General features: G+C 46.6%; 1 protein-coding gene across 1 annotated transcript in view; it reads right to left on the bottom strand.

The window, feature by feature from the left end:
- The window catches only part of LOC135822462 (protocadherin Fat 4-like), a 69,991-nt gene that overhangs the window by 31,789 nt on the left and 12,685 nt on the right, over positions 1 to 25,517 (bottom strand). The window contains exons 2-18 of the mRNA XM_065335232.1: positions 24,289 to 24,444; positions 20,250 to 20,359; positions 15,120 to 15,337; positions 13,345 to 13,455; positions 12,664 to 12,884; positions 11,575 to 11,729; positions 10,734 to 10,843; positions 9,710 to 9,829; positions 9,185 to 9,374; positions 8,230 to 8,381; positions 7,821 to 8,014; positions 5,112 to 5,214; positions 3,689 to 3,838; positions 2,801 to 3,038; positions 1,943 to 2,130; positions 866 to 938; positions 318 to 517 (exon numbers count right to left, since the gene is read on the bottom strand). Of these exons, the coding sequence (XP_065191304.1) occupies positions 318 to 517; positions 866 to 938; positions 1,943 to 2,130; positions 2,801 to 3,038; positions 3,689 to 3,838; positions 5,112 to 5,214; positions 7,821 to 8,014; positions 8,230 to 8,381; positions 9,185 to 9,374; positions 9,710 to 9,829; positions 10,734 to 10,843; positions 11,575 to 11,729; positions 12,664 to 12,884; positions 13,345 to 13,455; positions 15,120 to 15,337; positions 20,250 to 20,359; positions 24,289 to 24,444 (2,689 nt within the window). The remainder of the gene's footprint in view (positions 1 to 317; positions 518 to 865; positions 939 to 1,942; positions 2,131 to 2,800; positions 3,039 to 3,688; positions 3,839 to 5,111; positions 5,215 to 7,820; positions 8,015 to 8,229; positions 8,382 to 9,184; positions 9,375 to 9,709; positions 9,830 to 10,733; positions 10,844 to 11,574; positions 11,730 to 12,663; positions 12,885 to 13,344; positions 13,456 to 15,119; positions 15,338 to 20,249; positions 20,360 to 24,288; positions 24,445 to 25,517) is intronic.

Below are 25,517 nucleotides of genomic sequence, written 5' to 3'. Positions count from 1 at the left end.
TGCGCTGACGAGTCCACAAAGGACGAAACAGTTCTGTCCGCAGATTGAGTATTTCGCTCCTGCTCTTGTAGCAGTTGAGCACTCTTGCGTGGGGTAGTGCCTTTGCTGTTTGCGTTATGCAGAGCTCACTGACTTGTCAGTTTGAGCACTCTGGCAAGGTACGTTCGGGCCTGATTGGAAATTTTTATTTCCATTGCTATCAGGTTCGGCCTCATTTCCTCTGTGCTGCGCTGACGAGTCCACAAAGGACGAAACAGTTCTGTCCGCAGATTGAGTATAAGTAGATGTATATAAAGTACACAAAGGCCGGTACTCACGGGATCCGATGCCGATGCAGCCTTGCAGACCACGTTGCTGGCGCTGTCCAAAGCAAAGCGACCGCCTGCATTATCGTCCAAGCTGAATGTGAGCTTAGCATTGAGATCCGGGTCGGAAGCGACAATCGTCCCCACAACCGTGTTCTTAACTGCGTTTTCCTTGATCGTTGGGCTGTTGGTTGCGAAGCTAGTCTGAGCACCTGTTTGGAGAGTACAAGCAACACATGCATGTACGCTTTTGTTAGCCTCTCTGCCGTGCATTCATCAACTATTACACACAAACCATCTTTGGAAAGGAATAACCTGCCTTATACAGAATAGTCTGAGTTGCAAAATGTCCATATACGAGTATTGAAGAATTGCATATGTAATTTACTTTCACGGATGGAAACTGAGTGTCAAAATTTTGTTATGTCTATCTACTTGTAAGTATCGAGGAAGGTGTGTACCGTGCATGTAGGTCAAGCTGCAATTGAAACCGACACAGAATACATAGCAGTACAATAGAAGTGGGTTTAAAAGTATAGCCACTGCTGGGCCATACTAACCAGTGGAAGTAAACTGAATTGACACTGGGGCTTCTTTGGCATCAAGTACAGTTATAGTGAAGTCCTTCTGGACCTGTATAGCAGCAGAACACAAGAACAACAAACATACAAAGCACGCACACACACACCCACACATACATACACACACACACACACTTGTACTTGCTCATGGCCAAAATTGGTCACGTGGGTCTCCCTGGGAGAGGGGAGAGAGGCTCAAAAGGAGTATTAGAAAGATGACTCAATAGGCTATTGAACCGCCCAACGGCCGACACCCCCCCCCCCCCCCCCCCTGAAATCCCCAAACTATGGGTGGAATTGGAAATGGTCCCACTTATGGGCTCACCACACCGCAGTAAGTGGGTGAGGACACGGTGCAGAAAAAGGATTGACGTCCCGGGATCCAACTGCAGTTACCCCTGCCCTCAGTGAAGGTAATACTTGCTACTAGTGTGGGTGGCAAATCAGAGTGGATCTGATATAAGCTTCACTAGAACCGTGGATTGCACAGGAGTTAATATAGCCAGAAGCAGCAGTCCATGGTTAACAGGTATATATATATATATATATATTAGCCTATTTAGCTCGTAGCTGTACTGATGAGGCCTTTATGGCCGAAACAGCTTGCTGTCTACAGCATTGGGTATATATATATATATGTATATTTCACGGTTCGCGTGAGACTCGGCTGGAAGCCGGGTTTTCCGCATCCGTAGGAACGCCACCATTCTTCAAGGATCAAGGCGCAGATGCAGCTCCTAAAGCGGTGGGAGGTGAGTAGATCAGCTCACCAGCATGTGGTCAAAGACCGAAAATCCCATTCACTGCATCCATGTTAACAGGTATGTATACTTCAAATATAAAGTAAACACACACACGCACACAACATCAGCTACAGGTCCTCACAACTCATGTGGACAGCCCCACAGTGTCAAGAAACCTCACAATTCAGGTTTCACTGCTGGAATCCGAATGAGCAATCAGCCTCACACTCTCACTTCTCATAGTATACTTGCAGTGCACGGATGCTTGGCGATGCGCCAACATGTTTTAAATGTTCAATTGACTAAAACTTACGTATAGCGCAGGTGATCCATTGTCAGTTGCCTTGACAGTAATGTGATGGCTTGTCTTTGTTTCAAAGTTAGCCACCTTGGCCGCAACAATGAACTTGTTCTGCAATACTTTGAAACTTCCACCATCGTCATCAACAATTGAATACGTTACTGTTTGACCAATGTCTTCGTCAGAGGAAGAAAGAGTGCCTGCACAGTGGGATAGAGAGAGAGAGAACTACTGAGTAAGAGAGAGAGAGAGTAAAACAGTTCCAAACCGAATGGGGGGGGGGGGGGAAGAACTCGGGTATGTTGAAAATTGAGATTTTTACACCAACGCGGTCATCGCTTTTCACCTATCAGAAAGTACAATGCAAGCCTATAGATGGCTACAGTGGAGGCTGCGCATATCTAAAAATGCAAGCCTATGTTGAAAAAATGATACGCAGTATCATACCGATAGTGGAACCAAGAAAAGGAGCTTTCACAAATTAATGAAGCCAGGGACAAATCTATCAGTTGTGGAGTCATCTCTGCTAGCTGGTGTTCTGAGCAGGAGATCTCTGCACTCACAACTGCAGGATACCACTGAGATAGTGACAACACTGACAACCAGGGTGTACAGAGAAACCGTCAATGCATGCATTGTTATAGACATGTACTGTGGCTGTTCTATTTTGCAGATTACTGTTGTAAGCCTCTCTCAGTGATTACAGTTATGCTGGGACTGATAAAAACCGAAATCTTTACAGCATAAGTCATTTCCCTTCTCCTTTGTAACACTGAATCCTAATAACTTGAATTGCTTGAATAGCATGCTAGTGAAAAAGGCTGCAGGAAACAATCGGCTGGCCTGCACTCGTAGCTTTGCTTTTCTTACCGACTCTGGTGTCAATGGCACTGCCTTCCTTGATAGTGTACCCGGCTAGCTGCAGGTTTCTGGGCTGATCGTTGATGTTGCGCGTGTCGATTGTCAGTTTGCAGTCATAGTACAGGCTTGGTGAGCCGCTGTCGGTGGTGCGTACCGTGATGGTGAATCGATTCAGCGTGGCCGATTCAAAGTTGTATAGGCACGCCGTGCCACCATCTGAAATACATCTAGTTGATGGCAGTGCAACCTGGGCAGATGGTCAGAGAGGAACTAGTCAAAAACAATATCTGCTTTTTCAACTAGCACCAACCGTTCAATGATCACAAGTAAATTTTGGGGATATGTCAACCAACGAAATTTCTCAAGTGTATCTTGGCCTCTCTTGACACCTTGAGAGGAAACAATTGCTGCCTTGAGAGCTCCATCAAAATTATACTCTGACTTGTTCGCTAATCCATGTTCCCACACCGTACTGTAATGTTAAGTGACCAAGGGAGCTGTCCTTAAAAATAACTACGGCTAGCACCCTGCGGGAGTCAAACACACACACAAGTCATCACATATTGAAGGACCATAATTATAAACACAAGTCGGGTATGCCATTACAATTAGACCTCGCTTATCCGGTCCGCTTTTATCCGGATCCCTCGCAATCCGGAAGAAAATCGTTGGTTACCGATTTACAGCATATGTCATGCATGCATTCAGTATGTGCGTTCGATTATCCGGTCCGCTCGCCTATCCGGATATTTTTGTGGAAAGCGGATACTAGCACAACCGCACCATTCTCAGATTCGAAGAAGAACTGCAGCTGAAGGTCGAACATTACTTTGCCTATGCATGTGCCAATGATGAATAAATGCATGACTAGATCATAGCAGCAGTACCAACTCCTACCTTCACAGTGCTCCCGTCCAGTTTGAATCGTCCGCCAGCCGAGTCCAGGAGTGAGTATCTAAATGTCTGAGCCGTGTCCGGGTCAGATGTTTTAATAGCGCCAACGACAGTATTCAGCATTGGATTTTCCTGGATCGTTGTAGAAGACAGCTGCGAGAAGAAAACAGAAAGCTCATTATTATCTTATAATTGTATTAATCTATTGCAACATTTTAAGGCGCAGTGAGTGTTAGCCAACTACAGGAGAGATTAGCGGTTGTGAGGGAAATAAGAAAGTTAGCATGCTCGTACTAATGAAATCACATACTTATGAAGACCTGCTTGCTATCACCGACAAGGAATGTTTGATAATTCATCAAGGTCAAAGATACATGACCATATTACACAAAAAATACTACTATTGTAAAATAGGAGAAGGAAACACATGGGCACGAGTTACGAAGCAACTATCCACGACTGTAACAAGATAATAAGCAGTCAGGACGTGTGATAACAGGGCACAAAACTGACAGCGGCTACTGAGACATTCAACGACATAAGATCTAGCTCTAACTCATCCCCAGTGGTAGTTGGCCGCAGCCAGATGTGAACCGGACAACGAGTGAGGTATAGAAGCAAGGACTGAGAACAGAGTGTCTCAGATAGAATAGGCATGCCTGTGGATAGCAGAAATACTCCATGATGCAGAACCTCTTGGGACCGTCAGATTAATTTTCCTGGACCGAGCCAGCCAGGGAAAAAACCCTCGCGCCGACGGACGCAGCCGACGGACGCGGTTGTGAGGGAAAAAACCGCAATGGCGATTTAAAATCATCATGTAGGCATGGCAAGCACATCACGGGGGCAAAACCTGATACAAAAAGCAATGATAAGATGCACAGAAATGACGGGTGGCAAGGCAAGGACACTGGTGAGACTCAAAACTGACTGAAGAAGTCAGGAAAAGAATCGACAATAAAGAACACACCAGATGCCATATTTGCAACTGAAAATGTTTCGCGAGAAATCATTACTCGCCTATCTCGCTGCGCTCGGCCAGCGAGAAATACAACTACTATTGCTTTGCACATTTCGAGCACTCTATTCACGCTGCCTCGACCGGCCCTGTCCATGACAGCATATCAAATTACAATCTTTGTCATCACCTTGTACACATCAAGCATTATCAAATCATTTCCGACTACTGTGAGTTGGGAACGATTGGGCACAAGGATAACATGGATGTGGCAAATGGGATTTCAACCCAGTTTGGCCTCTGGCTGGTGGATCTCATCCATGCTATCCCACCATTAACTAGCTGCATCATGGGGTGGTGGCGTCCCACGGAAGTGGAAGTGTGGTTCTTGACCTGCCCTGTAGGCGGATCTGTAATGCTTATTTGTTTTTAGAGAGATGTGCTGCACAGGATGAACAGGGGTCTCACCTGGCACGCAGTTGGCTTCTCATTGAGATCTTGGATGGTGATCGTGAACTTCTTAGTGTACGACATGCCCCCGGAGTCTGTACTCTTTACATCAATCACATACCTGCATGGGCATAGAGAGAGAAACTTGAACGTCTTCAACACTGCACGAGTCCGCTCTGCCTCTGGCCTGGCCAGATCATTACATTTCTAAGAGTGCTTCATGAGATAATCTTCTGTGGACAGCTAAGCAGTGCCAGAGTGGTAACATGATAACTGTCTAGCATGGTTTTTGGCAGGCTGTAGTGATTTCTATTCGCTGCTTAAAGGGGAAGTCCGGTGAAAAATTTAAATTTCACAGTCCGTAGAGTTCGGGTCGCTGAGTCGAATGGTCTTTGTCCGAGGAGGCTGCGGCTTATGGTTCGTCAGATACGCCCAATCGAACATGTGCGAATTTGAGCGCGCATCACCCAGATCCAGGTGATGACGTCACAGCGTGCAGCCAGGTAGCCACACCATCTAGTTGTGTACAAAAATGGCCATATTCGGAGCGCGTTCGATTGGGGAACCGTTTGTTGCAGCTTCTTCGGACCAAGACCATTCGATTCAGTGTTACAAACACTACGTACCCTGTGATTTTCAGCTCGGTAAACCTGGAGGTTATACCGTATTATAGCCGTTTCCGAGTTGGACTTTTCCGTCAGCCTCTACGCGCACTGCGCTGCGTGCATGCAGTGTGTTATCTAGCTGTAGACTGTGTAGTGCAGTCAACAAACTCATCACAGACGGAACTACTCCCGCATTGCCGTGCTGGGGTAGTATGTAGATCTACAAGACTCGAGTCACAACTGACACAAGACTCAGAAAACTAGTCAACACACGGACTTGTCATGTACTACACTCGTATCAGTCGTATTATACAGTCATGCAGTCAGAGAACGTGCGTTTCTCCTTGCCGGTGCCGGTGGTTGTGCTTTGACAGTTTGAGAAAGAAAATTTTAGTTTTCCGCACCCGCCTCATTATTTTTATGTTACAGCGATGAGTGCACAACCGTGACAAGTGACAAAACAGCGAACAGCTCCCGGACCTAGAACTTTCAGATTCCATAGCGTTGCGAGCGAAGAGGCGTGCCCTTGGTTCAAAGAGCCTGCACTGTTCTCCAATTGAGTAGTCCGAAATATTCCAAGTTCGCACCAAAACATCACCATGTGGCAGGCTACTGGAGTCTAAGCGAATCTAATCGGTATGGAACAACATTTAGAGCACTCGCATCATTCTTCTCCATTTTGGCGACCCTGCTCTCCAGCGATCTGATCAGCCTCGTCTGCAATAGCTGCTGCTTCTTCATCAGTCGGAAACTCAGTAGCACTCACTCTTGACCGGCCCGCGTGGCCATTTCTTCAGCTGAATACCGAGGTTCTCAGCCCCAGACCGAACTCATGAAGGTCAGCCATGGCTGCATCCTCACTCTCACAAGGAGTTACAGGTCTTCGGGGTCGCTTGCACCAAACTATCAGTCGCCAAATCATTTGAAATAGCACTGACACTATTGCTTTCACTCACTCCTTTTGACCTAGCTGCACGCTATGACGTTGCAGAGGGTGTGGCGCGGCCGCATGACGTCATGGCGCAGCCCCCGAAACTCAGTTTTTCAAACGGAAATATCTTGAGAACGCTTTGTCGGAGACACGTGGGACCAACACCATTCGACTCAGCGCCCGAAACTCTACCGACCCTGAAATTTAAATTTTTCACCGGACTTCCCCTTTAACTTCAATAGGGGGGGGGGGGGAATGGGACTGTGCTGTGTGCAGAGTGGGGGGGGGGATGGACTGTGCTGTGTGCAGAGTGGGGGGGGGGGGGATGGACTGTGCTGTGTGCAGAGTGGGGGGGGGGGGGAAATGGGACTGTGCTGTGTGCAGAGTGGGGGAAATGGGACTGTGCTGTGTGCAGAGTGGGGGGAAATGGGACTGTGCTGTGTGCAGAGTGGGGGGGGGGGGGGGGAGGGGGAATGGACTGTGCTGTGTGCAGAGTGGGGGGAAATGGGATTGTGCTGTGTGCAGAGTGGGGGGAAATGGGACTGTGCTGTGTTCAGAGTGGGGGGAAATGGGACTGTGCTGTGTGCAGAGTGGGGTAATGTGTGCTGGGAACAGAGGCAAGCACTTATAGGACCACTGTATCATCTGAAAATGAAAGCAGCAGAAGTGAACACGTTTTCCCTTCTACGAGTTCAGCTAAAATCAGTGCCAGAAGGAGAGAGTGGATGGAAAGCGAGGCCTGTTCTTTATTGAAATGGAAAAAGGGCATATAAGTTGGTGAAAATGAATTTTCGTTTGGGCCTGGTTTAAATCTGGCTTAGGAAAATTTCTTTTTCCTTGCTATCAGGTTCGGCCTCGTTTTCTCGGTGCTGTGTCGATGAGTCCACAAAGGAGAAAACAGTTCTGTCCGCAAAGTGAGTGAATTCTCATACACATATGCCAACTTAAACCTAGACTGTACTCTTTATTCACAATCTTTGGCTCATATCTATGACATACCACACCAAACACGGTTCATACAGCACGATGCCACGGCCCACACACAGCAAACACAGCGAAACACAGCAAACACAGCGAAACACAGCAAACACAGCGAAACACAGCAAACACAGCGAAACACAGCACAGCACACACACACACACACACACACACACACACACACACACACACAGCACACAGCACAAAACTCACGACTTTGCCTGGGTTTCGTAGTTTGGAACAAACGAGATATACAGAGTGCTGCTAGAGATATAGAACTTTCCGGGCGCCGAGCTGACAAGTGTGTAGGAATGTGTGTCACTGGGGTTGGGATCGTTAGTGGTGAACGATCCGACCGCGGTTCCACTTGGAGAATTCTCCTTGATATAGGTGTGTGACAGGCCAATCTACAGTCCGCAGAGAGAATAGGGTTGTTAGCTGACAAATTCTCTCCTAAGATGCTATTCTCGCATTCTGAAAAGTTGGATTAGGCACTTCAAATAATAAATCAGGCTAGGACCAGACATAAAGTTAACATAATAATTCTGTAGAACGTATTGGAGAACGGTTTGTTGGCACACAAGCCATGGGCTTCGCACCCGCACACACAGAGAGTACTCACATTTGTTGGTGCCTTGTTCAGCAGCTCACAGTGTGTTTTGCTATGGTCTGTCCAGACTAGACTGGCCTGGCAGATGACAGCCGATGAACCACCATTCAAACCGTATCCACTCGGACACGTGAACGAGCACGTGGACAGGAACAAGTATTGAGCTTTGAAGGTAAAACACAAATGACGCACATTGGAGCATATCACGGACTATCCACATAGCATCCTCCCAGAGACAACCGGGGACTTGCGGGGCTTCGTAGAGACTTGAATGAAACCCCAGCTCATGGTCAGTTGATGAAAACAGAGAAAGCTAGCCTTTTTTTTCAACACTGAGCAATCAGGTGATCTAGGAAGGTGCATGCATCTAAAACACTGTGTGGTATTCCCCATCAGTAGTCTCTGTACCCTAGTGTGTAGATATCATGCATCTAAAACACTGGGTGGTATTTTCCGTCAGTAGTCTCTGTACCCTAGTGTGTAGATATCAAGAAAGGTACCATGCATCTAACCCATGTGGTCTGTTCCCATCAGTAGTCACTATACCCCAGAGTCTAGATACAAATAGATTTCTATTGGAAGTCAAACGTCTTCCGATAGCTCATAACCACTCATGGACTTAAGGATGGGAGGGAAACACATGGTGCTGTTAGGTTTATACCATTTCGAAACCGACTTACAGAAAAGGATGATGCTAAAAGAGGCGACAGTATAACTGTACGCAAATTCATCATGTCCGCAGGGTCAATTACTCGTACTGTCAATTACAAGTGTAGAGGATACTCCAGGGCACAATCATACACTGTCATCAATACATATACTGACATTGCACACATGAACAGCGCTGTGCAAGCCAAAGTCGAACTTTACAGCTAGTCCCTAATGCAATGCGACACCTGTGTCAAGGAGAGCATAGTTCAAGAATGCACGGTGCTCCGCTGGATGCAGGATATATCAGTTGACTTACTGTCGGTGCAGGTAAACGTTGGTGTCTTGCAGGTTTTGCCAGTAGGACAGTAGGACCCGACTGCAGGAGCCCCGCAGCCGATAGCAATGCATTTGCATCCACTCTTCTTGTAGCCAGGTTTGCAGGAGCACACGCCATTATTACAGTTTTGCTCACAGCAGCCATTAGCATTTCCACAGTCCTTCGAGTCCTACAATGATAGCGTGCAGCGGGGAAAGGAAAGACATCCGTCACAAAGCCATACTATTCATCTCATTCATTCATGCGCTCTAGTCTCTCTTTCTAAGCTTTTTTTTTAGGGCTAAGCAATAAGAAGACCTGAGCATGGCTGGTAATATGTAACACTTGCGTTCTCTGCCAAGTTCACACAGAATCTCTTATCAACGTAGAATCTCTCATCAACGTAGACAGAAGGCACGGGAGCAACAACAGAAGGCCACTCCCGGAAAACTGAAGACAAGCCTTGCTCAGTGCAGAAGTCAGACGCGAGCCTTTCTATGCATTCTTCCCATGCTCCATGCTTACTGTGAGCGCATATGGGCATATCCCTTGACACACAAGAGCAGAAGTAATCCTCCGATATCTGTAGATCTTTCCGACGGCACACTTTTGGCTGCACGCAGTCCAGGTACCCCAATCAGTAACCTGGCGGCGAGACAACACAGCAACAAACACAATCCAGGTAGAGCTTCAACAAGAAAATATATTTCAAGAAGAAAAACCTCCTGTTGAAGTAGGATATCGGGAGCTCCTAGAATTATTCACTTGGTTGGCACTGAGTGGTTTCTGAGTGGTTTCTGAGTGGTTTCGTATTTCTATTTGTATTTGTATTTATGGATTCTCCACAGGCCTTAGCCTAAACCGAGGGAGTCTCTGTTCAAGTGGAAGTTCAATGTGTTCATAGAATAACTTGTTATAACAGAGGTGCAAAACACACTAGGCTTGCAAGTGCCCACCCCAGTGTACCGGCCTAGCAGATCCCGATGAAAGTCTCCCCAAGTGCTGAAATACCATATTTTCCCCGAGTATAAGCCGCACTGGAGTATAAGCAGCGCACACCCCATTTTTTTGCCACAACATACACACATTTATCGTACTATTCACCCCCGTTTTTGGGTGAAATTTGAGTGTTCAAAGTGCGGCTTGTACTCCGGAAAATGCGGTACTTGCAAGAAAGTATGTGAACATGTGCCAAGCTATGTCTGGGCATTATAGTGATATTCTCCTCCTTTAATTAAGTGGTGAATAGTGTGAAATTCACTGTTGTAGGACACATCCTGCGCAATTCATCTCCACTGTGTTAAAGGATGCCATCGATTGCATTGCACCATGATGCCTCACCACCCAGCACAGCAAGTAACTGAAAGGAATGAGGCCAATGTGAAGAACCCTCTGCTGTACTCTGCCTGTTCAGTTCATGGTGAAACAATGCAGCATGCACTTAACAGATGACTCAGAATTCTAGCTTCAAATGGTGCAGGTAATCTGCAATCGTGCTTCACTAGCTTGGAAAAGAATGCATTGTTCTTTTCGGAAAAGCACCGCATACCCGGCAATCCTCGTTGATGTAATCGGTGCAGGTCTGGCTTTCGGTGGTGGGGGGGCATCTTCCTCCGCATTGCGCTTGTGTAACCACTGGCCGGGTACGAGATTGTGTACCTGCAGACGAAAGATGATTACACCCTCGACGTATCAATCTGGAGCGGAAAAGCACTATTCTACAGTGCTGGCAACTGAAATCCGACCCCCGGGCGGCGTGCCGCGCCGCCCGGGGGGGTCGGATTTCAGTTGCCAGCACTGTAGTTATCATTTCACCATGTGCAAAGGAAATCATCACAGACTCAGTGCCACTTTCCCAAACCTGGAACTGTCTACAGATCTTTAAATACCACAGGCTGCGGCAAAAGAAGCCAGCACCAAAAGCTCCCGCAAACTGTTGAATAAGATCAGTTTGATTTCATAATGTGTCACTGCTTCAGCCGTACATGAGGGCCATGGAAACGTAGTAGGCGTGCCATGGCGCAAAGGTAAGTAAAATACTTTAGAAGACACGATGGAGAGAAGACTGTATAATCAATTTCTTGGTGCGAACCATTAGTTTGTGGCAATAATTATTCATGCAATATCTAACAACCATACAATATTCCACAGATGTGATCCACTTTCCCCCGCAGCGCTTAGGAGCTGCATCTGATGCCTGATCATGAGGTGGTGGCGTCCCATGGAAGTGGGTAGGTGGGCCTCGACCCGCCCTTTACGCAGGTCTGTACTTTTCATTATAATTCTTACGGGTGATCTTCAAAAACAGGTCGCTCAGCATAGATAAGGTGGTCATCATGATGCGGCACAAGCTCCACTTCATGCACCTCACAAGCGTACAGCATGCTTACCCGATCCGCATGGATTCGTACAAGGTGTCCATGCACCCCAGTCTCCCAGCACACAGGTTTTCATAATGTTTTGCGTGCACCCCTCAGTGCCTGTTCCAGAACCAACGCACGAGCCACCACAAGAGGCTGTTGTCCTCACTGAACGATATCGATACCTTCAGGGCAGTGGGGGACAGAAAATGCAGCAGTTTCAGATGTTGGATATACGCTTTCTGACAACGCGTACACTTGCATGCACCACATACCATATGCATCACACCTCACACGTTACTCACACATGCACTAGATTATATGACATCAGACATCGGACTCTACAAGTCAAGAACCATAATGCAACAACGTGCACAAATAATTCTCGAATCGAATTTTGCAACATGCCATGACAACAGTGCCAATGATGTCATGACTGGGACTCCGGGGACCCATGTCATGACTGGGACTCCGGAGTCCATGATGTCATGACTGGGACTCCGGAGTCCATGATATCATGACTGGGACTCCGGAGTCCATGATGTCATGACTGGGACTCCGGAACCCATGATGTCATGACTGGGACTCCGGAACCCATGGTGTCATGACTGGGACTCCGGGACCGATGTCATGACCGGGACTCCGGAACCCATGTCATGACTGGACTCCGGAACCCATGATGTCATGACTGGGACTCCGGAACCCATGATGTCATGACTGGACTCCGGAACCCATGATGACTAAGACTCCGGAACCCATGGTGTAGTGACTGGGACTCCAGGACCAATGATGTCATGACTAGTGAAGCAGGACTGATAATGATATGAATAGAAGAAGGCTACACACAAACCACTGTAATGCTTCTATCTGAATCGTGAAAAACACTGTTGCGGCGAACGAAATCCGATCTGTGAGCCGAAACTCGAAAGCAGCGCTAAAGGCCCTCAAAAGTGTCTTTGGACCGTGCATGATGTAATTGAAATGGAAATGCTTAGTCGATTTTATGCAATAAGGCAACACTGCCTGTGATTCGACATTAAATAAACCAATCCAAAAATCCAATCCACAAATGCTGCAATTTCTTTGGCCCGGACTGTACAGCTACAGCAAGGAACTTACCGGGATCCACTGCCGCATGTTGCACTGCAGCCAGTCCATGAATTGTAACTGTTCCACACGCAGTTAGTCGGGCAGCAGCCACCACAGGTGCTGTAGGAAAGGAGAGTTGGGCAGGCGGCTCCACCACAATATGCATTGACCCTCACGTTTCGATTACGGTACCGCACGCCAGTAGCACATCGAGAGACCGAGCATCCACCCCAGCCTCCCCAGGAATTGACCTGAAACGGGAAAGAGAATCACATCAGAACGGAGCCTCCTGATGATCGAAATTTCTATTTTTAACAATGGACAGGGCTTGTGTAAATGACGAGAACGGTAGCCACTAAGTACCTACAGTTCATTGTACATGCTAGCAGAGAAACCACACTGTTGATAATACAACCCACTGTTGACAGAAGGATTCAGGACAAATCAAGAACTTAGCAGTACAGCAGACATTTCCTGCACAATTTTCAGAATCCAACATGCCCATATACTGTGCACTTCTCACCCTCAACGTTCATCTCTGTGCTGTTTATATGGAGTCATCCTGGTGATGAACCATGGCCGAACATTTGGTGAAGATAATAAAAACCTAAAAGACACTGGCGTCGCACCGACAATGTGGTATGACTAGTGAGGTTGAGTTCTGCACGGTGGTGGATGTGTAAGCGTTTGCATCACAGTGAGCTAGCTAACCTGACAGTTCCTTGCTCCACCAGTGCCAACGCAAGCAATATTCTGAGACCTGGTATTGGAGCACGCCGAGCCTCCACAGCTGGCAGACCTGGCAACATTGCGATAGCGAGTCTGAAACACAACATTCACGGACAATGGCAGCGCTGCTTCTTCTTACAGACAAACATGATGGCCTAAGCCCCTTGCAGATTATCCCCGTTAGTAGTGATTCTCTTTTCTGCTTGACGTCCAGCCCAAAATTTGGCCTCAAGGAAGAAAGATCCCTAGTGGTTTGAATCTATAGTTTTTCCATTTTTGCCTTGTCTCTCGTACAAACGAGAGTATGAGAATAGTATCGTATAGACCAGTAATGTCAACGAACATTTAATTGTAATATGGAAAATGTGGGCACAAGTTATGCGATCGATGCATAACTGCATAACTTGTGCCCACATTTTTTCTACTTCGAAGTATATTACAATTTTTCCTTGCTTCACCATCATTCTGCATTCTTTAAAATGAACAATAAATTCTATTGATTTAACGCATTATAAAAAGCGCTAACATTTGACGCCGATATGTGCAAAACGATATGTACATGTACAGTAATTTGCCAGTTTTGAGACAGAATTCGTTAGAATTTTGCCTCGCAAACCCACAGAAATCTGGAGATCGTTAACTTTAATTGACGTTAAAATATCTGGTCATACAGCACAGTCAACTTCCTTAATAACGACTGTGAATATAGTGACGATTCGCGAATAACGACAGAATTCCCATGCCCAGAGCAAAGTACGATCTAGCCGTAATACATATGAGACTTCGGGTGTAAGGACACTTCGTGAATAAGGACACTTTTCTGCTGCCCCGCTGAGTCTCGTTATACGCAAAATTGACTGTACTTGATGGATAATTTAATTCTGATATTGACTTGAAGCGAACCATGATAAAGTACTCCATGACTCGCTGATGGAATAAAGGGGTTTAGCCACTCTAGTTCATCTGGTGCAGTCACGGTGAAGGCTAGGTTTCAAACATACTGGAACTTTTTATAGCAATCCCGGCAGACGAATACTGCAGTGATGCGGCATTGGGCTTTCTTCAATGTCAACCTGTTCCCACGGGGACTGTATTCTTTGTTGTATGCTTGTATTGAACTGAGCCAGGGGAACACTGAGGCCACAGGTTACTTTATGTGCATGCTCTATTCGTCCAGCTGTTGCTCCATTGAAGCAGGGGTGTTGGACACGCTACGGCCACTACGGTATTGACTGAACCACGTTTCGCCCCAGATACCCCATGCATCAATAAAATACACTGATCTGGGCTCCAAATTGTTCGCCGCGCGGCTCGCCACCTCTCCCCCACGGATAAACTGTACTTCAGATGGTTGACCGGCCCTCACTAAAATACCTTCCGACGCCCCTGTGAAGCGTTCACTGAGCTATCCCTCAGCCCTGTTCAAAGAATGTGTTTCAGTAGATGAGAGAAGCCCAAAACCATATTCTAGTCTGCACTGCAAAACAGCTAATTTTAGCGCCGGCGATATTTTAGCGATTTTAGCGAAAGGAGTATTTTCGCTAAGGCCGCGCCAATCCAAATTTGGCATGTACAGTGCAATAAAAGTCATCGTCTTTTCTTTTTACTTTGAAACTCGGATCACTAAAATATTTCCTTGCGAATTGACCCCGATTCAGAAATGCAAAAAAAATTACGCCCTAAAAATTTCCGTTCTACAGTATTATTGATTTTGTGATGCATCTTCACACTGAACACCAACCAAATCCAAAACTTACCCTTGTTCCCGCCCCGCAGCTGGATGAGCAACCACCGTAGGCACTCCAGCTGTTCAACAAGCAATTCTGCGTACAGCAGCCTCCGCATTTACCGGTGTCGGACAGAACAGGGCAAGCAGCTCCGCCACCCGATGCGCTTCGTGTGACGGTTCGGTAGCGCATGTGAGTCCCAAGGGAAGTGCAGCCTCCGCCTGAGCAAGTGCCCCAGCTTGTCCAAACTGTAATGGAAAAACAAGCAAATGGCTAGTGGATTATCAACATCCTTTTTTCATGTGAGTGTCTTGCTAAATATGTAACGCACATACAGTAAAACCTGTAACTAACGACCACCCCTTGGTGCCCGGAAAAGTGGTCGTTAGTGGCAGGTGGTCTTTAGTTAGAGGTTTGCACCGCGCGACCATATATGGATCCCATTATAATTATGATATGTATGTCAAAATGCAGATAATACAATCCCCCACCACTTGCGCACTGACATTCTTCTTTCAGATCATACAACACTTGGAGAGAGAGAAAATCAAGTTTTTTATACACCGGAAGCGATACGACCTTTTGACACGTATGTCGACTCACTGGGTTTCCAGAGCAGCGCTGGCCTGGCCAGGCAGTGCACTAGTCACTATCGACTCCATCCTCATCTGTGTGCGACTACACCGGCAACTGGTATCAGTGTGTTGATCTACAGTGGAAACTCAGTCGCTCCGACTTGGATGTAGTGTAGCGTAAACTGTACTGGTGTGTACCAGTACGTGATGCGGCGATGTTGCGAGTTTTCGCACCTTTCACTGTAGACTATTATCCGCCATCGTATCCTGGCCTGTGTTCCGTACAGGTGAGTACATAATACCGTAGCATGCTAGCTAGCCAGCACAGACTGTCAGTGTGACCTGGTGTAGTGGTGAGTCTGGTGACTGAGCTGTGTGATTGCACTTCGACAGAGAGCCGCTCAGTCTTAGTTTCTCCTTCGAGTAGTAACATCGATCAAAGAGCTTTGGATGCGCTCTCCAAGACGTTTCCTATCATGTTTGTTCTTGACAGCACTTGAAATTATGACAGGTGTAGTGCAATCCACACTGATTCTCAGTAAAAATGAGCCTGTGCTCATTTGTCCAGCTGTAGTATCGAAACGACCATGGAAAATCATCAAAATTTCGAGAAGGAGCTTCAAGCAATGTTTGATTTGCTACATCGCGGTCGCTAGTTACGGGTCAAAATTCGACATTGGGACAAGAAAAGGCGGTCGCTGGTCGCGTTCAGCAGGTAGTCGCTAGTCACAGTGCATTTTGAATGTGAGACCGTCCGTGCCTGACAAAGTGGTCGGTAGTACCAGGCCGGTCGCTAGTCACGGTGGTCGTTAGTTACAGGTTTTACTGTATATGCACATGAAACGTTTCCTACTATATTGCGTTTGTATATGTCAGCTCACTGCCCTGTCCCTTTCAACATAATTCACATACTGCAACAGCCAAAAAGGTGCTTTCGATACCCTGCACAATCACTAATTGAGATTTAGCATTCACCCAGTTTCTTCGTGACCCTCCACTCCTCGGCAATATGGTCAAGGCATCGCTCAACATGTTTAAAAGCTCTGTCGCTGACTCACTGACCATCAAATCCCAGGTGAGTAGTGCGTTGGTAATGCTGGGCATCATGGACGACAGCCGCTGACCGTCGGTAGTCACAAAGTCTAGGTCATCTGCGTATGCTGTGTCTGCTGGCGTACGCAGCTGGATGTCAGCTGTTGGCCTAAGCGCCGCACAGGCAGGGTCGACCAGTGCGACCAGTTGGATGAGCCACCAGAGTGTACACGGCCTGCTTTGGTGTCTGCCTCTACACTGTTTGCTTTGGACATAACTCCTCTGTTCCTGGGTGCACTTTCGTCCTCAGCCAAAGCACGGTATGTGGATGTGAACGTAAATGACTCCGCGATCTGCTTCAAAGTGGACACGGGCGCGGAGGTCACAGTTATTCCCAGCTCCATTTACGAGTGCATGACTGTTCGACTACCGTTGACACCGTGCCATGGTGGCTTGTTCAGTGCTACCAAAGACCAGCTAAGAATGCTCGGTCAGTTTTCAGTCCAGGCCAGCCACCAGTGACAGCGCCAGATTACGTTGCACAGGGCTTATGCGACAGCCTTCTCAGTTGTGTAGTTTCTTGCCAAAACCCTTTTCTTTCCATGATCAGCTAAGTATTTACATGCTCGTAGACTGTATCTGTGGTACATTACCGAGTCGTGCAAAATGTCAGCCACTTGTGATTGGATGACAATATGAATACAGTTTCTCAAATGCTATTTTTCCTAGAACCCTGGGCACTGCGTGCTGCTTTGAGAAGGTTCATGCAACTCAGTTCTCAGTGTTAAACCTTGCCAAGTTTCTTGCGCCCATAATATACCTAACTGTCCGCCAAAGTAACCAGGTCATACTTACAGTCAGCGAGTGCGGCGACAAAATGGCACACAACTGACAAGGAATACTAAGACATTCAGAGACCTGACACTTAGCCCCAACACTTCTCCAAGGTGCAAACTAACAACCTTAACTTGGAAGGCTCAGTTTCGGAAAAGTCCAAGAGGGGAAGGAAAGCGCAACGCAGAAGAGCACGAGCTACGCTCCACGGCAACAAAGAATGCCAAACGTTACTGGATGATGACGAAACTAGTAGGACTATTGATCTTTTTTCTACATGAAAATCGATTTTGGAAAACTTTCATGACTTCGTTGTTGTCTGGCGATGACAGCAGAATTTGTTCTCTTTATTGCTTAAAATGCTTAGTATTATAATTTTTTTACCATGTCAATTACAATATCCTTTTCAGTGTCACCTTTCTAGATGTTCGGGTTTTTAACCCATTTGCCCCCCTCAAATCGGAAACCAACGATCGCTGGCAGCTACAGAAAGCATGAAGAGGAGAAAAGGAGGAGTTACGAGAGTCGCATTCTCAACGTAGAGCACACTTCCTTCATCCCCGTGGTATTCAGTACGACTGGTGGCCAAGGGAAGGCAGCCTCCACCCTCTTTGGCCGCACTTCATGCATCAAGTCTGAGAAGAATGGTGAGCCTTTCTCTGTGGCAATGGCTTTGATCAGAGCCCAGCTGTCCTTTGCTCTTGTGAAGGCGGCCGTGGAATGCCTTCGTGGGCATCGCCACAAGTCGAGCAGGTATGACCCTCATGCATATCCTGCCACACTTGCTGTCTCCAAGTGTCATCTGTAGGCAACCTGCCTGTTTCCCCCAGCCTTTCCCCTTTTCTCTGTATCATTTTGTATGTTATAATTTCCGCGGATTCCAGTTTTTATCCCTTCATTATAATTTAAGCGCAGTTTAGCGCGTATTGGCTTATGATTCTTTTTCTTCTGTTTGTATTTAGCGCTTGACCGGTTATTATTTTCTTCTCTTTATTTTGCGCTACATATTATTATTTTTCTGGTTTTAGAGTTTGTACACTCGTACTCATACTAGTAACATTTTGGTAGGAATTATGCGAAACTATCGCGAAACCATTCTGACATTCAAAACAAAAACAAAAAAATTTCAGTATCACCTTCTCGAACGAGCCGTTAGTAGGCAAAACAGCTGTCAAAAGGAATATTATCAGTAACATTACTTGAAGTACCCGTAGCCCCTTCGTTGTTTCGAATTATTGGTGTGTGTAATGGCTACCGAGGGTAGCCATATATCGGCTGAGAGTGCATGGAGGAGAATAGGGGGAAAGATGTTTGCATTATCGAACAGCCGAATGGTACCGTTCACAATGTTTTGAAATTTTAGATAATACATTGGATATAATTATTTACTTAGTTTGAGCACTTTGGCAAGGTACGTTTGGGCCTGGTTTAAATCAGGCTTTGGGAAATGATTTTTCATTGCTATCTGGTTCGGCCCCATTTTCTCTGTGCTGCGCTGGTGAGTCCACAAAGGACGAAACAGTTCTGTCCACAGATTGAGTATGTTGGCTCCTGCTCTTGTAGTAGTTGAGCACTCTCATGTGGGGTAGTGCCGTTGCTGTTTGTGTTATGCAGGGCTTGTCAGTTCGAGCACTCTGGTAAGGTACGTCCTGGCCTGGTTCAACCTTTTTTTTTAATCTGGCGTTGGAAAATTTAAACACACGGCGAGGAGAAAATAATTTGATAACCGCAATCAATAAACCTAGCTGAACCGACATTTGTGTACTTTATTCATGCAATGTAAAAACGGTGGAGACGATGTACAATAAAACGATGAAAATATGAAGAAATTCATCTGCTAGCTAGTCCTGATTGTTGCAATTCGTATTCCGATTCTTCGTTCACTGTATTGTGCCGTGGTCGTCATGGTTATGGACTACAGTTAAAAGTGTTGGAAGCTATCTATCAGCGTCTGTATAAGCCTAATTTGTGTGTACAGAAAGATAGTATAATTGGGTTGAAATTGTTCAAGTAACGTGTCGTGTTTAGTGCGGCCAAGCTTGGCCGTTACTGTTCTAGGTGTAATGTACTGCTGTTATGTGTTATCACGTTGTCTTTCCTTCCTTTCTCCTTTGTTCATTTCTCGCTTTGATTGTTAAAATTCACACTTGTAAATTTCACTGCTGTTGCTCTTAGTGTTATTTCTCTAACTTAGATTTTCTATAATAGTTCAATTTTTTGTTTCAGTGTCCTTTAGTACAACGACGATTCCTGATGAGTGTTGTACGAAAACTTGTTAGAAAATTTATTTTTCATTGCTATCAGGTTTGGCCTCATCTTCTCTGTGCTGTGCTGATGAGTCCACAAAGGATGAAACAGTTCTGTCCACAGATTGAGTATGTTGGCTCCTGCTCTTGTAGTAGTTGAGCACTCTCATGTGGCGTGCCTTTGCTGTTTGTGTTATGCAGGGCTCACTGACTTGTCAGTTGGAGCACTCTGGTAAGGTACGTTCTGGCCTGGTTGAACCCGTTTTTTTTAAATCTGGCGTTGGAAAATTTATTTTTAATCATTGCTATCAGGTTTGGCCTCATTTTCTCTGTGCTGCGCTGATGGGTCCACAAAGGACGAATAACCAGATCTGACTGCAGATTGAGGATTTATCTCTTTCTATTTATTGGGTTCCCCAAAGGCTAAAGCCTATCTAGGGTAGAGGTCTCCAAATAAAAACCAATTGTCTTACCATTGACTATGCAGTTGACTGGCGGACATCCGGCGTTGCTGCTACACGACACAAATGTGTACAGGTTGGGACAAGCCGTTCCAGTGCCGCTTGGATATTGGCGGACGGACCTGATATCCACAGCACAAGCGAAATGAAAATCAACAATATCGAGGTGCTTCTTGTAAATTTTACACCACACGTCCCTGAATCGGTTCCACGTCCACCACATGCGCTCTCTGGCTCACCTCATTCATACCAGCAACATGACTTGAAGTTGTAGATATTGGCAAATAGAATGTCCTCCATATACAGCGCTGTTTCGACGATTTTTAAAGGGTCTCTACAGTGGCTGTGAAGAATACTCAACGGGCCGCTCAAATGTCCTCAAGCGTGCATGGCTGTGTTGTGTTGTACACTGACGAACAAGCCGAAAGCTTCTGCTCACCCTCCTGTTGCCATCTATTCCCTTTAACCCATTTACGGCTACGGGTCATGGCACCCAGGCTCTGCACTCCTGATTTGGCATTGAAAAAGACGTATAATTATACGTCTTTACGACTTTAGCGCTGAATGGGTTAAAAACAATCATTGCTGCTCACTAGACTTCATCGGAAATGACGTAGCCTGGCACTCTGAGATCCACTGATGAAACCGAACAAGATTGGAACAAACAGCTGCCCAGAGATTGAGTGCAATCGGTTCATGGAAAGGAAACCAATTTGAAAACCAGCACTTAGTCCCATCCCTCACACAAACAAGTCAACAAAGAGGCGCCTTTGGAGTGAGGAGTTCTGGTTTCGATACAACTGGTTTCGGAAGCTCAAAGTAGAGCTGCTGTTAGCTCAAAGCAGAGCTGCTGTTAGCTCATAGCAGAGCTGCTGTTAGCTCAGAGCAGAGCAGGTGTTAGCTCAAAGTAGAGCTGCGGTTAGCTCAAAGTAGAGCTGGTGTTAGCTCGAAGTGGAGCTGCTGTTAGCTCAAGGTAGAGCTGCTGTTAGCTCAAAGTAGAGCTGCGGTTAGCTCAAAGTAGAGCTGCTGTTAGCTCAAAGTAGAGCTGCTGTTACCTCAAAGTAGAGCAAGCAAGATTTGTTTTTCTTTTCAGCAAAACGGGCTGATGCCATTTGTGATTACGCAGCAAAACAAAGCGCATGACGTCAGTCTTGAATGCAGTACAAAGCAATGCAGTGCAGTGTGTGCGCCAGTTCGGATTGTTGCTAACAAGTACTAGCACAGCTAGTACACAGCTAGTACCCCAATTACTGTGTTCAGAACATATCAAGCATGGCAAGAAACCATACAATTATGTGAGGATTATAACGAGAGAGCTTGGAAGCTCAGGGCCCTACGCTATGCTTTTTTGCCTTGATGACCTAGACAAAAAAAGCATAGGGATGTTATAAATTCTTTAAAAAATTCCTTTTTTTTTAGACATAACCTGGGATTCGAACCCGCACTATCGCGCGCCCTGCATGCATCCCCCGATACACTTCGCATACATACTAATTCTTCCAAGTTGTTTCACATTGTGATCTTGCATTTGAAAGCCCTATTTGAATATGCATTGTGGCCAGCCGTCTTTGATGGCACGGTACGGTAGGGGATAGGTACGGGACAGGTACGATCGAGGGTAATACGACACCGTCTCCCGTACCGTACCGTACCATCAAACACAGCTGGCCACATACAGCTGCCCGCAATATTCAAATAGGGCTTTCAAACGCAAGATAATAACGTAAAGCAACTTGGAAGAATGGGTATGAATGCGAAGTGTATGGGGGAATGCATGTAGGGCGATAGTGCGGGTTCGAATCCCAGGATATGCCTGAAAAAAAAGGAGAATTGAAAAATTTATAACATCCTATGCTTTTTTGCCGTCAGATACGGATAGCGCCAGGCGTGACACAAACAAACAAACACACAAACAAACACCAAATTAAAGCTGTGTGGACCCTGGCTAGCGCCAGACGTTACTGACGTAACGTCTTCTGCATAGCTACGGGAATTATTATCTTATTGGCTACAGGTCGTGGTCAGAATAAAAAAGACTTCAAGCATTGGTGTACGCGAGCACTCTTTTTTTCCACAAATTCTCTGCTTCATCCACTGGCGACACCTCAATAAGGCTTAGGACTGTCGCGGCGACCTTGTCGCGCGATTTGTATCATGTTTGTGCCTGTTCTTGTTTCAGTACAAAACGCTAGTTCCATGCCCACGTTCCCGTGCTTTGTATGACTTGTTCTGGCCCACGTATGCATGACTGTACATGTACTTGTCAAGGCACGTGCATGCAGCACAGTTTGGCGCGCTTTTGCGAATGTGTTTGCTTCTCCCACGGTGGTGGGTTTTTATGCTGCTCTTCTTGGACACGAGTGGTTTTCAGTTTTGTTGTTCTCTAGTATTATTCTTCGAAAGAGCGATTACTACAGACTCATTTGTCCTATGATGTGTGCCACCTGTAGAGGTGAGATCGGACTTGTGACCTGTGTTGATAAATCGAGAGATTGGGAATTCTAATCTTTCGACATGGTGCTTTAGTGACCAGAGATTTTCCTCAGTTTATTTAGTAAATTCCGACCAGAGTGATGGAGACTATCGCCCAGCTTGTAAAGTGTAGAGCAAACACGAAGCGACGACTCACACGCCTTCGCCACAATTTAACCCGGGAGCTTGCCAAAGACGCTCCATCACCACACTACCTGCTACGAGATTGGCAGCAGGCTGAACGCCTTGCAGCTGAAATCAATGCCACACAGGCTAGAATCCGCGATCTGACCGAACAGGCGACTTCCTCGGATGTTGAGGACCGCCTGGAGCAACTCGACAAGTGGGAGTTCGAGTTCGATGATGACCTGGAAGTCCTGAGGGACGCACGTACCGTTCTACAGAGGGAGAACCCGTCCGGACTCGCCACAGCAGATGCGGAACTGGAGGCAATCGCCAACTCGAGTCGATCCAGTGCCCCACAGCCTCCCCCACGACGTCCCCAGCCGCTGCCTTGACCAGCGTATCCTCCGAAGCCCATCAGCAGTGGTGGTCCACTCCAAGGGTCCACCTTCCGCTCCTGCGAGCCCTCCCGTGACTGCTGTTAGTCTTGTCCCTGCTACTGGCTCTCCAGCCACTCCAGTCGTCCCGTCTCCGAATGTCTCCGAAGCCCATCAGCAGTGGTGGTCCACTCCAAGGGTCCACCTTCCGCTCCTGCGAGCCCTCCTGTGACTGCTGTTAGTCCTGTCCCTGCTACTGGCGCTCCAGCCACTCCAGTCGTCCCGTCTCCGAATGTCTCCGAAACCCCCAGCGACCAACTCGTGCGGCAGCTGACAAGGCCCGGCAGAATATTGCAAAGTGGACAGCTGTATCGTTGCTGCACGTACACATCCCACACGCCTGATAAGTTTGACCGTGTCAGAGTGTGAGGATTAGGTGGTGCTTGGTCCAATTGGCAGTGACCTCACAAGCACATAAAACTCTCTGTATGCCTGTTTACCTGCTTGCTGTGTGTGTGTGTGTGTGTGTGTGTGTGTGTGCGTGTGTATCTGCATTGCTTATGCTCTATAAGTTACCTCCCGGTGTACATTCCCGGTCGGCTGGAGTGTCGCGGCGACCTTGTCGCGCGATTTGTATCATGTTTGTGCCTGTTCTTGTTTCAGTACAAAACGCTAGTTCCATGCCCACGTTCCCGTGCTTTGTATGACTTGTTCTGGCCCACGTATGCATGACTGTACATGTACTTGTCAAGGCACGTGCATGCAGCACAGTTTGGCGCGCTTTTGCGAATGTGTTTGCTTCTCCCACGGTGGTGGGTTTTTATGCTGCTCTTCTTGGACACGAGTGGTTTTCAGTTTTGTTGTTCTCTAGTATTATTCTTCGAAAGAGCGATTACTACAGACTCATTTGTCCTATGATGTGTGCCACCTGTAGAGGTGAGATCGGACTTGTGACCTGTGTTGATAAATCGAGAGATTGGGAATTCTAATCTTTCGACAAGGACAGGTGAACCATGAATTTTGGATAATGGAGGCGAACAATGCATGTCCATGGTGCCAGTATTCCATCCCCTTCTTACCTTGACCTAGTATAATAGCCAGTACCACAACGCGCGTTGCAATTAGCGGTAGTTGCCCAGCTGTTAACCAAGCAGTTCTTATTTGTTGGGCAGACGAAAAAGGCGCAGTTGGAATAATCCAGTAGGTTAACTCCGGCACAGTTTGAGGTGCGGCTCCTGGACAAACATATAAATGCATGCACACATGCACACGCCCATACGCACATGCACACGGACAGACACACACACACACACACACACACACACACACACACACACACATACACATCCACATTATGATTATATAAAATTAATGTATAATTATACTAAATCCGTGGACAGCATGCTGTTTCGTCCTTCGTGGACTCATCAGTGCAGCACAGAGAAATGAGGCCAAACCTGATAGAGGGGAGTCGGAAAGTGTTTTAGTGTGGTACGGTCAGCCATCTGAAGTACAATTTACTCGTGGGGGAGTGGTGGCCGTGCCGTAAATTTTGGAAATTTAGATCCCAGATCAGTGTATTTTATTGATTCACGGGGTACCTGGGGCAAAAGGTGGTACGGTCAATACCGTAGTGACCGTACCGTGTCCGACGCCCCTGTGATAGCAATGAAAAATATTTTCCGAAGCCAGATTTAAACCAGGCCCGAACGTACCTTGACAGAGTGCTCAAACTGACAAGTCAGTGAGCTCTGCGAAATGCAAACAGCAAGTCACTACCCCACATGAGACATTGAGAGTGCTCAACTACTACAAGAGCAGAAACAAAATACTCAATCTGCGCACAGCACGCTATTTCGTCCCATAGTACTTATACACACACATGTATAGAAACGTAGAAATCATCCACATTCGCCCAGTCGCCTTTGGAGTTTGGTAGTGAAGCATTTCAGGAGTTGGATTCAATGAAGCTAGTGGGAGTCATTCTTGGCTCCACTCTATCCTACACTACAGTGCATTTCAAAACTATAGACGCGTAGGGTTTTTGAAATATTTCAAATTTGGCTGGAACTTTTTGAGAATAGTTTTCGGAATATTGCTCAGGATCGCTCCACAATTACTCTCATATAGTTTCTAAAGGATTGGATAACAGACGCCCAATTTGGAAAAAATTATGCACAAAGTGATCACAGATTTTATGTGGTATAGATGCTGGCATAACGGTTTTTGCCTAGGTAGACCTACGCGTCTATAGTTTTGAAATGGACTGTAGCTCACCGTGACCCGCAGAGTGGCACCACACTGCTCA

The sequence above is a fragment of the Sycon ciliatum genome, chromosome 8 (genome assembly GCF_964019385.1).
Source record: "Sycon ciliatum chromosome 8, ocSycCili1.1, whole genome shotgun sequence".
NCBI lineage: Eukaryota > Metazoa > Porifera > Calcarea > Leucosolenida > Sycettidae > Sycon > Sycon ciliatum.
Note: the sequence above shows the minus strand (reverse complement) of the source record. Positions and strands in the feature narration are given on the sequence as shown.